The sequence below is a fragment of the Prionailurus bengalensis genome, chromosome B1 (assembly GCF_016509475.1).
Source record: "Prionailurus bengalensis isolate Pbe53 chromosome B1, Fcat_Pben_1.1_paternal_pri, whole genome shotgun sequence".
Lineage (NCBI taxonomy): Eukaryota > Metazoa > Chordata > Mammalia > Carnivora > Felidae > Prionailurus > Prionailurus bengalensis.
The window spans coordinates 166,853,796-166,871,796 of record NC_057344.1 but is presented as its reverse complement, the minus strand read 5'-3'; the positions used below and the strand labels follow the sequence as shown (position 1 = coordinate 166,871,796).

Here is an 18,001-nt window from a genome sequence, read left to right as displayed (position 1 = left end):
CCATTCATTTCACCTTCTTGCCTTCACCTCCACAAAATATTTGCAAATCATCTACTTCATAGCCTCGCCTCTAGTACCGTCCTTGTCTAAGCTACTGCCATCTTTGATGGTACTAAAGCAATAGCCTCCCACTCTTCTCTGCTTCTACTCTAGTCTCCCTACAATCCATTCTCCATAGAAAAGCTGAAATGAAATTGTAAAATGTTAAAGAATGCCAAATCCCCTAGTAAAACCTTCCAAAGTCTTTCTGTAGCATTTACAATAGAATCTAATCCTTAATGTGGTCTATACGATGCTACATGATCTGGATCTGTCTACATATCAGACCATATCTCTTATGATGCTTTCATCATGCTTCAGCCACTTTGGTTCTAACAGTGCTGCTTATATTATTTTAACCTGGTCATTTCAAGAAGACCTGAAACCTCTCTGACCTTTTTTCAAATCTGCCATAAAGAATTCTGCTTGTAACAGACGATGTTAAATTACTCCCTCTCCCCCCCTTAAAAATCCTTTGTACTTTCTTTGTTACACCACCAACACATGGAGTTCAGAAGTCCTTAATTTCACCACTGACCACCAACCTATTATTTATGAGTCAGTTTACCCGGGCTATCTGTCCAAATTGATTTTTGGTTTTTGGAAAAGGGGCTGTTTTTACTTCTTTATTTAAATATATTAGGTAAAATAGAGTCTCCTAAAAGTCAAATCTTGGACAGTTATTGTCATGAACAATGATTTATGGATTATGGGAAATTGTGCACACATATAAATATCAGCTTGCATTAGATATTAATAAATTCTAACAATACTTTTATTGTAACTTACAACTTCCAAATTTCAAAGGGCATGCATGACCATCCATGGGGAAATCCACCAATCTCATGGGACACTCCGCACTTATGGTGAGTCTATGATGGAAAAATGCGATTAAAATTAACTCTCACTTTAAAAATGATTTTTTAGACACCTAAAACGAGAAGGATGAAAAGAAGGAAGGAAGGACAGAAGAAGGGAGAGAGAGAAGGAAGAAAGAATGGAAGAAAGCATAAAAAGGAAAGAAGGAAAAAGAAAAAAATGACTACCTCATTGTGTATAAAATAGTGCCATTTCTCATAATTCTAAAAAGCTTGTTTGGAGCTGTCATATTATGTGAAACAGATTTCTTTCCATTCCTGAAGAAAGTATCAGGTGTCCATACTTTTGTTACCATCATATTGTTCAATCTCAAAATTTCAATGGGGCCATCATATTTTAGTCTTTTGTCAATCCACGTCTGTCTGAAGAACACATCCATTGTGTATTCCTAGGGAAATTAGTTTGTGACATTCAAATCACAGATGACTACACATAAATATGCATTAAATTCTAGCCTCTATCCCACTCATAAAAAAAAAAACTACCCAAATGAAAACTAAATTAATAGGAGCAGAAATGTTCTTACATCAATGGAGCTAAATGATTCTCAGCAATTAAAGCATGTTGTGTCCATCTTGATACCTTAATCTTCTACTCCATCAGGTAAATAAATTACCATACACATGAATCATTCAAGACTAATTACTATAATTTAATAAAACTACCAGCACAAAGTAATTACAGTTGTGCTTTAGACCAGGTAGCAAAATTAGTAAAAGTGTAACAAATATCATTGTATTATTAATCATAAAATTGTAGGCATCTCTAAGACAAGTAAAATATGTAAAAAGCAATTTTATATTCACAAAATTTATTAAAATTAGCCGAGGAGCCTAAGACCAAGGAAAAAAGGTAAAGTAGGTCCTTTAACCTTTAAACTACATATATTTAATATTAGAGGGCACAACTGAATAGATGAATTCATCCTGACCAGTGTTTGGTGTTCTAACCTCTTTAAGCATGAGAAAGAGGCAGGAAGAGAAGGCATGGGGGGGCGGGGGGGGGGGCGGGGGGGGCGGGGGCAAGTTGTGAGCAGTTGGGCCAACATGGAGTACTAAATGCAGTTAGGACTACAATATAGTTTTATACAAAAACTAATTACACTCATCAATTTTCTCCACTTCAATAATTTTCTAAGGGAAAAAATCACTACATAAAAGGTTGTGCCACTGACACAAGTAATAGTAAGGTTTTTTTTTTCATTGTTGAGAATAACTCCAAACCAAAAAATACTCAAATATTAGAGCTGAAATGTAAATTCAATGTCTTATCCTTATAAACCTTTAAGTCTAATTAGGAGGCTCTTTGACTTTCTAGCTGTGTGCGATTAACAAGATAAATATCATTTGCCCTCTCTTCTGCATGTTTTCTTCAAAAGACAAAAAGTACATGAAGTTTCCTAAATACCTACCATTTCCACATCAGAAACAGGTCCAAAGCTGGTGACATATATGTCAGTTTTTACTTCTGTTACAGGACCTAGTAGGTATGAAGTAAATAGGAGTGAAAAAAAAAATACCAATATTACAGGCAAGGAGAATAGAGCAAATACAGATATATCATGTTTTTACTGGCATCTTAAATATTTAGTGAGATAATGCACCTCTACAAAAAAAAATGTAGACAAAAGAATAACAGAACCAGAAAGCAGTGTTTATTTACAGGCAAAAAAAAAAAAATTACTTCGGATAACATTGTTTCTTAAAGAAATACATCACCTACCGGGCACTACTGTGAAAGGCAGTGCAGGGAACAAAAACTCTTAGCCTTTGTAATTTTTTATAGTCCATCATCTGATTGGCCCTTAGTAAAGAAGCGAGCTGTTAAAAAGAGGGAACTTAGCCACAAGAGTGAGGAGGAGAAAAACCATAATGGTCGTCTTTAGAAAGCTGAGGATTCTACTTAAATAAGAGCACAAAAATGATTCATGGCACCTTTAACAGTAGGTACACCATCCACCGGTAACTGAGATTAAAGACAAAACTCTCCTACAAGCCAGACCTATTCACCTCTTGCCACCTACTAGCTGTTTGATCAAGGGCAGGCTACTGAACCTCTCAAAAGCAGCAATCGCACATATCAAGCAAGACTACCGATAGGGATCAAGTGAAATTGCTCACATAAGACCCTGAACACAGTGACTCTCTCATAAGAGTACTTATTAAGCAGTAGTTTCTCTTGGCTTCTGATAAACGCCACTACTGAGATTCTTTCCTAGGTGTAAATAGCATTGGTTCAGAAACAAATACATGGGTGTGTTTGGCAGAAGGGAAAGGCGGGAGCATCATGATAATGGGGCTGACACAGATTTTAGACAAAGGAAAATTGCTACAATCTGGGTTTAGCATGGTGCTTAACATCAGGAATTGTGGAATTTAAATTTGGCTCTTTTGAAATATACGATCTTAGTCAAGTCATGAATCCTAATAGGTTAAGGTTTTAATGAGTATTAAGTAAAATAATAAATGTAAATGACTTGCCCCAGTCTCTAGAACATAATGCTCTCAATAATGATAGTTATTATGATATATATACACGTTTTTATTCCTAATAAAAATAAAAAATTGTTGCCCTCTTGAACATCATTTCCTTAAATGATGGTTTATACCATTGTATGGCCAGAAGCTAGATACTCCATACTGGAAAGAATAACATTGCTATCAAGATGCACTATTTCCTTTGGATACTGGTTGGACAATTGGATTTATGCCAAAAACAAAAAAACAAAAAAAAGAGAGAAAAGAAAAAGAAAAAGACAAATAACAGTTAGTATAGCTTAATGCCCTAGGTCTAAAGTTATCCTCATAAAAATGAATCAGAATATTTCTCCCTGTATAGGATGAAGACTGAGCCACAGGAAAAAAAAATGGTTTGAAGGAGAATTCGAAATTCTTTCTTGAATAACTATCTTAAGACAAATAGGGGTATCTGAATGGCTCAGTTGGTTGAGCTTCTGACTCTTGATTTTGGCTCAGGTCATGATCTCACAGTTTCGTGAGTTTGGGCCCCACATCCAGCTCTATGATAACAGTGCAGAGCCTCCTTGAGATTCTCCCTCTCTCTCTGCCCCTCCTCCCCCACTCACACTCTCTTTGCCTCCCTCAAAATAAATTAATTAATTAAAAATTTTTTAATGTTTATTTATTTTTGAGAGAGAGATAGAGAGAGACAGACAGAGAGACAGAGCACAAGTTAGAAGGGGCAAAAAGAGAGGGAGACACAGAATCCAAAGCAGGCTCCAGGCTCAAAGCTGTCATCGCAGAGCCTGATGCAGGGTTCAAACCCACAAACTGTGAGATCGTGACCTGCGCCAAAGAATAAATAAATATATTTTTTAAAAGAGAAAAATATATCCTTTGTAAGTATAGTGAAAGAAAAGGTACAGATCAGATTGATCTATCAGAGGTTTTTTCATTTATAAATAGGTTATTTTAAATTTTATTTTAGAGACAGAGAGCATGAGCTAGGGAGAGAAGGAAAGAGAGAATCCTAAGCAGGCTCCAAGCTCACGCTGAGCCTGACACAGGGCTCAATCCCATGGCCCTGGGATCATGACCTGAGCCAAAATCAAGAGTCAGACGCTCAACCGACTGAGCCACCAAGGCGCCCCAGTGAGTTTGCATTAAAAAAAATAGTAACACCTTTGGAAAGCAGAGAAAATAAGTGTGAGAAGTTAACTGAATTTTCATTTGAATGAGCAATTATAAAGAACAACAAAAATATGGTAGCAATAAGCTCATTAAGCCAAAATGTTCCAGGAATAGATAGGCAATCCAAGAAGCTGATAATGTGTGTTGAATTTTAGAAAACAGAGCTTTTAACTCAAAGTGGTTCAAGAGTGGGACAAGTTATTCTGCTAGTTTCTTAAGAACCGCTAAAGTATCAAAAGCATTAAGTCGCTGCATGTCAGAGCAAAGGAGGTAAGTTACTTAGAACAATTAAGGTTGCATATGTCCTGACAACTGAACTGTTGTTTGACAAGATTCTTGAGAAATTAAAAGTTACTTCAAAGATCAATTTAGGGCAGTGGTTTTCAAATTGGAACTGAATCAGAATCACCTCGAAGGTTTGTTAGAGCACAGAATGCTGGGCTCCACCCTACCCTTGCTGATTGACCTAAAGTGGAGCCTGGTAATTTGCATCTCTAACAGGTTCCTAGGTGATGCTGTTCACGTTATTCTAGTTTACAGACAATGCTCATCTGATTTCTAGAATAGTATTTACCAAAATATGTCCCATAAAATATTAAGACCGTAAGTGTTCTATGGGAGTGAGAGAAGCGTAGGAGAGGAATTAGGCCAACGTAATTTTTACTTACAAATTTGTTTTAAGGTGCATGGGGTTGTACTAATTCTTATAGTTATAATGATTCCATGATAATAATGGGTATTTTCTTTTTTTTAATATTTTTTCATGTTTATTTTATTATTTTTTTTTAAATTTTTTTTTTCAACGTTTATTTATTTTTGGGACAGAGAGAGACAGAGCATGAACGGGGGAGGGGCAGAGAGAGAGGGAGACACAGAATCGGAAACAGGCTCCAGGCTCCAAGCCATCAGCCCAGAGCCCGATGTGGGGCTCGAACTCACGGACCTCGAGATCGTGACCTGGCTGAAGTCGGACGCTTAACCGACTGCGCCACCCAGGCGCCCCTCATGTTTATTTTATTTTTGAGAGAGAGAGAAGGAGTGTGTGAATGGGGAAGGGGCAGAGAGAGAGGGAGACACAGAATATGAAGCAGGATCCAGGCTCTGAGCTGGCAGCACAGAGCCTGAAGTGGAGCTCAAACCCATGAACCGCAAGATCATGACAAGAGCTGAAGTTGGATGCCTAACTGACTGAGCCACCCAGGCACCCAATAATGGCTATTTTCAAATTCTTACATAATTCTTTCTTAATGATTCTTGAAAAATGTTTGCCTTCAGAATTACAATCCTAGTATTGTTGAGTTAGTTTGTGGCATTATTCAGTATTTGCTTTATGTGATCACATAGGTCTTTCAGACAAAGCTAGATTCTGAAGATATGACTGGTAAAGAGATTTCATTTGGACACTCATTCAATAAACATCTATTGAGTGAGCACCTGCTGTGTGCCAGGTTCCATACTAGGCCCTGGTGCTTCAGTGGGAAACAAGACTTAAGAGCTTCCTGCCTCAGGGAGTTAACGTGCTATTAGGGAAGTCTGAGTATAAGTAATCAAGAAATAAATTACATGGGAGGATCTTGTCATGCATAAGAGATATAAAACAGGCTGGTAATTGAGTTAGAGACTGGGAAAGCCTAGATGTTGTAGCCCTTCTTCAAAGCAGTAACTTTTAAACTGAGACCTGGAGGGTAAGCATGAGGCATTGGAGGAACCGAAAGAATTACATCACAGGCATAAAGAACTTCAGGGAAGAAAGCCTAGAGGCGGGAGAGGCCTTAGTGTGCTTGGGGACCAGGAAAGAGGCCAGTGGGGCTGGGGCCAAGCAGGTAAGGAAGAAAATGATAAGAAATGAAAGCCACATAAACAGAATGAAAACCAGAGTCAGGGGACAGAGATCCGCTCCTGAGCTGATATTCTAAAGTGGCATATTTTAAGCAACATATTTATACTACACATTATGGTGACAGTTGTTAAAACTACATGGGAAAGAACTATTAGAGATCCCAGTGACAGATGGGCAACACATAAAGAGGTTGTTATGGGTTGAATTATGCTCTTTCCAAACTCATATGTTGAAGTCCTAACCCCCAGTACCTCAGAATGTACCTGTATTTGGAGTTAGGGTCTTTAAAAAAGGGAATTAGGTTAAAATGAGGTCATTAAGATGGGTTCTAATCCAATGTGACTGGTGTCCTTCTAAGAAGAGGAGATTAGGACACAGAAACACACAGAAGAAAGAACATGTGGATGAAGACAGAGAAGATAGCCATCCACAAGCAAAGGAGAGTGGACTTAGAAGAAACCAACCCTCTGCTGACATCTTGAACTCGCTGCCGTTTAAGCCACCCTGTCTGTAGTATTTTGTTATGGCAGCCCAAACAAAAGAATACAGAAATGCAAAAGAAACAATTTTTCCCTGTTCTTTCCCAACGTTTTCTCCCTCTGATATTCAGTACAGCTCTGCCTTAGGCTGTGAGGAAGTTTGATTTTTATCCCTTAATCATTGGGAGGCCATCAAGAGTTTGCAGTAAGGAAATTATGTGACCTGAATTATATTTTTTATAAAATCACTCTGGCAGTTGTACGGACAATAAATTATAGGGAGGCAAGTGTAGAAGAAGGGCTCTTATAAGAGGCTGACAGCAGCCTAGCCTAGCCAAGAAATGATGGTGGTCTATACTGGGAATATGGCAGTGGGGATGGAGTGTGGACAGATCAGTGGGCATGCTGGTGTGAAACTAACTCACCGGGAATGGGTTTTTTACCAAAGAGCAATAAACAGAGATATAATATTCTATGTATTGAAGGCCTATTACATGCCAGGCAGGATACTAGCCTCTTTCCATATACTATTTCATTTAATTTTCACAATACCCTCCCAGGGTGATATTATTGTGAGGATTTTATGGATCTGGAAACTGAGCTCACAGAATTTAAATATAATAAGCCAGAGCCAGAATTATAACCCCCTTGTAGTGATCTCCAAAATATGTTCTGGCTTTAGTATGCTAATGATATCATTAAATAAAAAACAATAATTAATTGCTTATATAATTTTCTATCTACAACATAACATGCCATACCTAAACTTCCTAAATTTTGTTTATGCTTAAGTTCTGAACTGTGTTCTTGCAGCTCTTTCTATGTCTTTGCTCTTATTATAGCTTATTTGATTCTTTCTTTCTCCCCTTAACAGTAAAATGAAATTTTAATGCTCCTTGAAGTTCCCAACTAGTATAGCACATTGCACATACTACGTGGTCAATAACTATGTGTCTGTGTTCTTAGTATCACCGCACCAGTGATTCAAAAAACTTCCCAAAAAGAAAAATTACTTGGATTCATGTGTTACGCCAGTTAAGCTAAAAATATTTCCTGATTAAAGCTGAAACTGTGTCTTATTTATATTTGTATCCTTTCCCAGAACTAATCTCCGGCCTTAAACGTAATAGGTTTCCAATAAATCAGTTTTCTATGAATAATGGTCGCTATGTAATTAAGAGCAATTCTTAGAGACGCTTCCTCTAACACTACTGTTTAGGATGTTCAAATCAACCTTACTAAGAGCATAATTACATAGAAACCAGATAATTTTGAGCTTGGAAGGACTTCTCATAATGTTACATGCATTTGTGTAACATCAAAGACATATTTTATTTAAAAAATCTGACTTCTTTGGTAATAGGGAAGTGATTTTTAATCTGCAAAATGTAGTTGGCATTTTGTAAGGCAAACAAAGTGATCTGCAATAGTCTTTGAAAGAAAGAACCAAGACTACTAAGATCAAATGCAGAGGAATATTCCCATCTTATTAATGAATCTAACTTGGGTGCAAAGTAGGAAGACAATTAATAATATATGAGATAATTTTCCACTATTAACTTTACTTCAGCTGTACAGACCTGGTCAAAGGATATAACGATTTAATTTCTTGCCCCATAACAGTGTCCAATTTGCTGTCACACCAGGGAAAAGACCTAATGTGTCTGGCTGATTATGGAAATGGTTAATCCTGTTCACATTTTGTCCCCAGCTATGCATTTGAGGACATATTTATGGTTTTCCAGCCACTTAAATTCATGCATCAAGCTACATCTTACAAAACGCTGCTAATGTATTTCCAAAAACTCAAGAGATTTAACGTATTTAGGAGGTACAATAACAACAAGGAATCTTGAGTGATATATTTAAAGAAATCTATAATTTAGTTTGTCATCAAAAAATACAGAAATGCTAGCCTTCCTGCCTAGTAAACAAAGAAAAGGTATCCATTGATGTCACAGAGAAAACAGAATGGTATAGAGTTTTACTTAAATGACATTAAAGATTAGTGCTTCCTATGTCCTATGATCCTTCTATCAATCCAGGTCACCTTTTAAAATAATTAAAGTAATTAAATAAATAAGAAAAGCATTTAAAAAAAAACAATGAAATCAGGGCCAAAGATGAAAATGCAATTCACAGAAGGAAAATTCTTGTAGACATTAAAGGTTTGAGAAGACATCCAACCACATTAGAAATCAGAAAATTCTAATTATTTCACAATCAAAGACCATTTCAAGTATGGTTGAAGGGTTTGTGGATCCTGAATCTCATATTCATTGTAAATGAGAGTTTTAATTTGTAAAACTACCACAGAAAACAGTTTGGCATTATCTCATCAAGTTGAACTCCCACTTACACTAAGATCCAGAAAAATCCATTCCTGGATGTATATGCAAAAGAAACTTTTGCACATTTACAGCAGGAAATTTGGGCCAGAATATTCACAGCAACACAATCTTGGAAACAAGCAAAATGCCTACTGCCAACAGAGAAGATGAATAAACTAGTTCCTATGAAGTGGGAATATCACACAGCAGTCAAATGAATGATCTATAGCAATATGCATCAGCAAGAATGAACCTTAGCATACACAATTAAGTGGGGAGAGAAAAACACCAAAAGCTCATATATAACATGTTCCAAGCCAATACATTTCCTAATTTAAAATTTTAAAAATTGAGCCAAAATGAGATTCAAAGAAAACCTATGAAATAATTTAAAAAGGACTTGGAGCGGTGGTTGCTTCCGATGGGGCAGACAGGGAGAAAAGATAAAGGAGACTACATAGCAGGATGGAAGTTATCAAAGTTGTACAGTTTAATGATTGAACTGGTGTCTACTCTATCGCAGTGAATGAGTCCATAGATGGATGGGTAGTTAAAAAGAAGGTTATGTGAGGGGCGCCTGGGTGGCGCAGTCGGTTAAGCGTCCGACTTCAGCCAGGTCACAATCTCGCGGTCCGTGAGTTCGAGCCCCGCGTCAGGCTCTGGGCTGATGGCTCAGAGCCTGGAGCCTGTTTCCGGTTCTGTGTCTCCCTCTCTCTCTGCCCCTCCCCCGTTCATTCTCTGTCTCTCTCTGTCCCAAAAATAAATAAACGTTGAAAAAAAATTAAAAAAAAAAAAAAAAAAAAAGAAGGTTATGTGTGGACCGATAATGGGTGTTATTGGTGAACCAAGTACTTTTAATCCAGAATCCAATTCCGTGCAAAAGAGGCTTTTAAAAATAAATACAATAAAAAGGCCTAGGCAGTAATATCATGCAGGTTGATGTATTTTTCACCTAAAAGGAAACTAACAACCCAGGGAAATGTTATCTAAATAAATATCCATGAAGTTGCAAATAGGCTCTATCTAGAGTTTACAGGGCCTACTTTGGGAAACACCAAAGGCATGTTGCATATCCTTGCCCTGCCCGAAAGAAAATGCAAATATACGATAGAGAGCAGCAGTACATCTTTTTTACTAAACTGAGAGAACAAAGTACATTCCTGTTCTGGTTTCTATAGTCCCTTGTCTTTCTCTCAGTTATTCCTTCCCTCCATTGTAATATTAACGTACCCCCTACTAGGTGATCCCCTACAGATGTATTCTGATATTTCTCATCTGAAAAGAAGGCAACCTTCTCTCTTTCTCTTGCTTTTCACATCGTGAACTTCTGGGGAAAAAAAATCCATTATTGCCTCTCATTCTTCCTTTTCTATTCACTCTACCATCTCTCGTAACCTGGTTTTCATGCCCAGGATCCACGAAAATCCCTTTTGTCAATATCATTCATATCTCTGACACAATTCCCACAGATTTAAAAAAATAATTTAATCTCTCCCACTTTTAAACAGGCTCAGGTCATGATCTCACAGCTTGTGAGTTCAAGCCCGGCATCAGGCTCTGTGCTGAAGCTCAGAGCCTGGAGCCTGCTTCGGATTCGGTGTCTCCCTCTCTCTCTACCCTCCCCTGCTTGCACTCTGTCTCTCTCTCTCTCTCTCTCTCTCTCTCTCTCTCTCTCTCTTTCTCAAAAAAATAAACATTAGAAATATTAAAAATAAGTGAAAATAGAAAGGCTCTCTTGATCCTACTTCTCCTTCCATTTACCACCCCATTTCTCTGCTGCCCCGTACAATAATTTAATACAAATATCCAAAGACTCCTCCCATTCTTTCAATGTCTCCCAATCAGACCTCCACACCCATCACAGCACCAAAACTGTTCCTGTCAAAATCACTGACCATGCAGATATTGCTGAATGTAGTGATCAATTTTATGTTCTTATCTTTCTTAATCTGTCAGGAGCATTAAGAAGTAAATGATCAATCCCACCTCCTTTTTTTTTTTAATTTTTAATGTTTATTTATTTTGGGGAGAGAGAGACAGAGTGTGAGTGGGGGAGGGGCAGAGAGAGAGAGGGAGACACAGAATCCTAAGCAGTTTCCTGGCTCTGAGCTGTCAGCAAAGAACCTGAGGCAGGGCTCAAACCCACGAATGCTGAGATCATGACCTGAGCTGAAGTCAGTCGTCTAACTGACTGAGCCACCCAGGCCCCCCCCCTTTTTTTTTAAATTTTTAAATGTTTATTTTTGAGAGGGCGGGGAGAGGGAGTCCTCTTTTTCTTTTAAGTTTATTTATTTTGAGAGAAGAGAGAGTGGGGAGGGGCAGTGAAAGGGGGAGATACAGAATCCCAAGCAGACTCCACACCATCAGCAAAGATGGCTGGAACTTATGAACTCTGAGATAATGACCTGAATGACACCAAGAGTCCGAGGCTTAACCGACTGAGACACCCATGCACCCCCACCTCCTATTCTAAACAAATATCTATATCTATCTATCTATTTATATTTATATATTTTTAATTTAACATCCAGTATGCATACTCTGAGATTTTCCTCCTACCCAAAGGCCACTCCTCACTTGGTCTTCCTGAGACAGAGATTCTTCTTCTCTCCCACCTCTTAACACTGGAGACTTCAGAGTCCTGTATTTGTACCTCTTCTCTATCATCCTTAATCTCTTGATGATCCCTTTAGTCTTATGGCTTTCAATACCATATATAGTGACATACCAATCGTCCCTGCTTTTCAGACTTACCTCCACTTAATGTCCAATCGGCTTCTCAAATTTAACATATCCACATACAAATTGTTCATCCACACCCCGAATCTGCTTCTGCCGCAGTGTCGGCACGTCTATTTCTCCAGGCGTTCAAGTCAAAAACTTTGGAGTCAGATTTGACCCCTCCCTTTTCCTCACATCCCACATCCTAGCTGTCGTCAGTGGACTAGACCTTTGAAACATAGCCAGAAACCCATCATTTCTTCCAACTTTACAAGCTTCACTGCCACCAGCTTGGTCAAAATATCCATCATCTCTCACCTAGTTAATTGTGAAAACCTCTCTGCCTTTGCCCTTGACCCTGAGTGCCTGTTGTCAATACAAAATCCAAGGTGGGCTTTTGAAAATTAGGCAGTTCAGGTTTTGCCCCTGTTGGAATCTCTCTAATCACTTCTGATATGAATCACAGTAAAAGCAAAGTCCTTACCAGCTTGCAAAGCTTTACACAACCTCATCTTTGTATCACACTAACCCCTTCTTACTCTTCAGTCCTGCTGAACTTTACTGCAGCGACACTGATTTCCATGCTTAGCACTTTGGCACATAGAGTTCCTTCAACCCAAATGTGGCTTATGCTTTTACCTATACTTAGAATCACTGTTCAAATACCACCTTCTCAGGTGCCTGGGTGGCTCAGTCGGTTAAGTGCCTGACTCTTGGTTTTGGCTCAGGTCATGATCTCATGGCTCCTAAGTTCAAGCCCCATGTGGGATTCTACACTGACAGCATAGAGCCTGCTCTCGCTCTCTCTCTGGCCCTCTCCTACTCATTCTCTCTCTCTCTCTCTCTCCCTCCCTCTCTCACAAAATAAATAAATAAACTTTAAAAAAATCACCTTCTCACCGAAGTCTTTCTTACCAACTTCGTTAAAACTGCAACTCCTCCCTGCTTTATATTACTCCATAGCAGTTATCGACTTCTGACACTCTATATTTTATTTATTTCTGTTGTTCATTTTCTGTCCCTTTCACTAAAGTGTCAGCTCATGAAGGTAGGGAACTGCATCTCTTTTGTTCACTAATGCATTCCAGTGCCATCCTAGAATCATGCCTGGCACATATTGTATGATTAGGAAGTAGTTAATGAAAAGTGAACCAAATGAAGTATCTCCATGTGGCCAGACTTATCTTACTTACGTCGTGGAAGGTTTTGAAAAAGGTTTCTCTCATCCCTCCTTCCTAAGACATTCCATTCTCTTGACTTCTAGAAATCCACACTCTCCTAGTGCCCACCTACATATCACAGTCTCCTCTTTTACATCCTTCTCTGGCAATTCTGTTTTCTGCCTTTCCTTAACCATTAATGCTCTTGGAGGTTTGGTTCAGGGCTCTTTGTGCCTTCATACTCTTCTTTAGCATCTATTCTCACAGTGTTATATGCTGGCGACTCTTGCATATCTCTAAACAAAACTCTTGTCTGATATCCAAACAAGTACAACCGCTAAGACTCCATATATGTATCCTAAACTCAACGTATCCACACATGATTTCTTGATTTCACGCCCATCTCTCTTCTTCCTCCCCACCTCCCTAATTTAAATAACACCATCCTCTGCCCATTTTCTCAAAATAAAAATCCAGGGGTCATTTTTTGATTCCTCCCTTTCCTTTACCACCCCTATGAAATCCAGCACCAATTAATAGTTCGATTATATTTCCAAAATGTATCTTAATTTTTTCCAATTAATTCCATTTTACTACATCTACATTTACAACAACCCACCACTAACTTCAGAGAACCTCCCATCCCTCACCACACACACACACACACACACACACACACACACACACACAAACCTTCTTCATTGGTCTTTTTGCTTCCAGTATTGCCCAACCTCTATATCCTTCCTTTTATTAAGCAGCAGTCAGAGGAATCATGATACAAAGTCACACCAAGTCGTTCATTCTCTCCACCTAAAAAACTCCAATGGCTTCCGGGTTCACTAAAAGAAAAATCTAAACTCTTTTACTAAGGGTCTTGCATGATCTGGTCTTTGTTTACCATCACAAGCTAGAACTGTGAGAATCTTCCTCTTGCTTTCTTACTACCTTCATGGAACTCCCTTTCCCGGACTCCCTTCATTGCCTATATCACACTAAATTCTTATCTACCTTAGGATCCTTAAACTTGCCTTTTTGTTCTATCTGAGAACAACTATTGCTTACCTTTTCTATATCTGTCACCCTTAGGTCTCAGCTTAAGAGACTTTCTTGACCACTGTGCTGAAATAGACCCCTTATCCAATTTATTCTCTATCTTAGCATGCTATTGGATTGTCCCATGGGGAGAACTTTAATTATTTAGTTGTTTCTCTGTAGTTTTATCTCTCTACTACACTGCTTAGCCATATAGTTCACGAGGGCCTGTATCTGATTCAGAATTACATCTTTACAAGCTCACATTGTTCCTGATACATAGTGGTCTCAATAGGTATTGGTTCAACAAATGAATGCATAAGTGGGTGTGACAAATCAAAAGAGAATGAAGCTTTATTTTTCTGTCACCCTGTGGATTTTAAGTGTTCTTTCGTCTATATACTTTCAAAAATATATCCTCTGTAGACTCAATAAAGCTAGCACAAGGTTAGTGCATTAATTTAATTTTCAGGTTAGGATATGGATCATGTGAAACATTGCAAGAATATTTTTATTTCTATAGTAAAGATGTTCCAAATATACCAAAGTATATATACTTCTCCATATTTGCTTTCCCATTTTAAAATGTTATTAAAGCTTTAGAATAAAAGTTCTCATTTCACTCCTTTGAGGGAAATGTAGTTTTGCTTATTTTAATAACCTAATTAGAAACAAGAAGGTATGTTAATGAAAATTCCACTCTTGGTAAACAGAGGATGTTTTTAAAAAGCCTTAGAAGTGGATGTCGCAATAGACCAGCTGCCTGGTGTATTAGTGGCCTTGTCTATGAGTAGTTTTAGGGTTCTTGAGCAATTCATTGGAACTTTTCTCAGCCTCCCCTCTAACATAGGGAGGATGCCCACCCTGCTAATCTCTGCTAATCTTATTAAGCATTATATGCAAAAAGGTTTTGGGGCATCCAGGAGGCTCAGCTGGTTAAGCGTGGGACCCTTGATTTTCACTGGGGTCATGATCTCACGTGAGTCTGAGCCCCACATCCAGCTCTGCGCTGACAGTGAGGAGCCTGCTTGGGATTCTCTCTCTCTCTCTCTCTCTCTCTCTCTCTCTCTCTCTCTCTCTGTGTGTGTGTCTCTCCCTCTCTCTCTCTTTCTCAAAATAAATAAATAAACTTAAAAAAAATGATTCCAAACTATAGAGGACTCCACTAATGTGGAGGTCTACTATGTTGGTGAGCAACCTTGCAAAACTGACCTAATGGTCAGTTCCCATTTCAGGGAGTTTGTGCAAGAGGATCTAAGGTAACTGTCTCTAATTGAAGCATTTATTATTCCAGACCACGTGCCTCAAAAGATTGAAATGCACAAAGGTAGCGTAATCCGGCAGTAAAATGGAAGTGGGTAAGGGCTGACTTCCTAAACGATCTCCTGGTGGTTAGCTGTGCATTTTTAAGACCACATGTAACAGTGTGGAAAGTGGCTAAGAGCACAGGGGACTGATTTTCTAGCTTCTTTGTGGAGAGCTTCACTTGTGAGCCACTTCTAAGCAGGTGCAAGCTACTTCAGGATGACGGCAGACTGGTTTGTCAGAGGCCAAAAGAACTATACCCCTTCAGAAGTCCCAATCTGGCTTCTCTCACCATGCCTCCTTCCTTCTCTTCTCACCTTTTCCCCTTTTCTTCTCCAATGGGAGAACGTGGGAGACAAGGGAGAGGAGACCCTGGAGGGATGAAAAGAAGAGAACCATTTCAGTTCCTTTTACTTCCCGGTTGCAAGCTGTGCTGCTGAGTTAAAAATATGTAATTTAGTTTCCAAATCTATTCCAACCCCTGCCGGCCTACTGAGCAATCACAAACCATCCAATTTCAATTCAAATCTTTGCTTTTAGCTTTATTTTAAATGGAACACAGCTAAGTTGTATAAACAGATATAAAGTAAACGCTCTACAAAGAGCAGAAGTGGGATTAAAGGAACCAGGAAGTAAATCTGTATTTATAGCATACCGGTCAAAATCCGAATTGTTTTCATTTTATTTTTAAAATGCCAAACTTGCCACAAAGTACTGAAATGTCAAAGAAGGGACCAAACTTGCAGCACATCCAAGAGTCTGTGCTAAGTGTGAGTTTTCTTATTATTTTCAGCGATGCTTGTTTATAACATCCTGTAAACAGATTACACAGTTTTCTGCAGGTGAGAATTACTATCCCTCTGTCATGTTTGGAATGCTGTGAATTTACAGAGAATGCCCCATTTCTAAAAAGATGAATCACATTTACCACAAATATTTATGAGCATCGCCCAAAAATTGTGTGACATCGTACATTTTTAATGATTAATCAACTGCTAACACTTGAAGTAACATGAATCCCACCTCTTCCCATAAAGCTATAAAAGTATCTCCAGGTGGGTAATGTACATCACCTAGCAGTGACAAGTAAGATGACTAATAATGCCCTTGAGACGTTTCAGCCATATTGCAGCTGGCCAAAATCCAGTAATGGCTCATGTTGACTGATTTCATTCATTTTATTGTCTATATAATATCATGGGAGAGGATAGCTGGTTCAAAAGGATTCATCCGCAACGGACACCTTCTTCTTTTTGAGTTATACTTGCATTATAACCAACGGGGGAGATACTATTGTAACTTTTGCCATTTAATAATAAAACCATACCATTTCAGTTGTAACTTTTCACTTTAATTTATGTGCAGGTACATCAATTCTCCAATAAATATTTAAACTCCTGTGATTTCGTATTTCTGTTATTTTTCCCCCTTACTTCAAATGTCATGTTTAAAACTTTTACGGGCAGATAAATCCTCTTTTGTTGAGACAATATAGTCTTTAATGGTATCACATTGTCTGAAATATTCTCGGCAAATTTTTTTCTTGGGGGGTGGGATATATAGTGATAACTTCCCCATCACTTGTGAAAGATCATGCGCTGGCAAATGATTCACTTCTGTAAGGAAGCCTCTTTCCAGATTTGCACGGAGGCAAATGCAGTGCGGAGCATCCTACTGCTGAGGCAATGTGAGGAGAACCTTTCATCCTTCTCATCCATATTTGTCACTGTCAACACGCCAAAAAATCAATTAATACCCTCAATGGCCCCCTAGCACCTTCTCAATAAAATCCAGAAAAAAAGTTGGGGATCAGAAAGCCTGATTCCAGACAACCATTAATATGCTATGTGTCCCTGTAAAATCACTTTCCATTTCTAATCTTCAGTGTCCCCATTTGTCAAATGAGGAGAACCAGACTAGTCAGACTCCAAAGAATCATCCAGCTTCACTCTATCCAATTCTGTTTTACTTCTGATAATTCTTTCAAACCACAGACAGTGTCTAATTCTGTCTTCATTCCCAGGAATGTCCTACTCCCGTTCACTTTCTCTATTCTCTCATCATCCTATCTCTTATACACTCTCAGGAGGAAGCTTGAAGTCCCCTGTGCTGCTAACATCATGTGATGCTCACCACATAGCATCTGATATCATCTCCGTCTTCATGGGTTTGTCTCTTATAAATACACAACCTGACCTGGGTTCACATCCTGCCCACGCCACTTACCAACTGTGAACTTGAACTGGTTACTTAGCCTCCCAAGCCTAAATTTCTTCGTCTATAAAATGGGGATGGTAATAACTTACTCTCAGTAATGCCTATAAAATGCCTGGTGTATATGCCAATTCAAATAAATAAATAAATACAATATTAGTGCTTTTTCTTGTTACTCCTACTCCTACCCCTACTAGAGGCTCTTTTAAGACACAGCCTAGGTCTTGATCAACTCATTTCCCAGTAAGCTCAGAGTAGTTGGAAAGAAGAGGGACTTGGTGGTCGGGTCCTGAACTGACACTTGGGGTGAAGTCACGTGTTCTCCCTGAACTGGACCCAGCGGGTGTCTGAG

The 18,001-nt window shown here is 38.6% G+C and overlaps 1 protein-coding gene across 1 annotated transcript in view; it reads right to left on the bottom strand.

The window, feature by feature from the left end:
- Window positions 1–18,001, bottom strand: part of GABRA4 (gamma-aminobutyric acid type A receptor subunit alpha4) — a 67,614-nt gene that overhangs the window by 47,715 nt on the left and 1,898 nt on the right. Inside the window, exons 3-5 of the mRNA XM_043572736.1 lie at window positions 2,330–2,397; window positions 1,086–1,306; window positions 829–911 (exon numbers count right to left, since the gene is read on the bottom strand). Of these exons, the coding sequence (XP_043428671.1) occupies window positions 829–911; window positions 1,086–1,306; window positions 2,330–2,397 (372 nt within the window). The remainder of the gene's footprint in view (window positions 1–828; window positions 912–1,085; window positions 1,307–2,329; window positions 2,398–18,001) is intronic.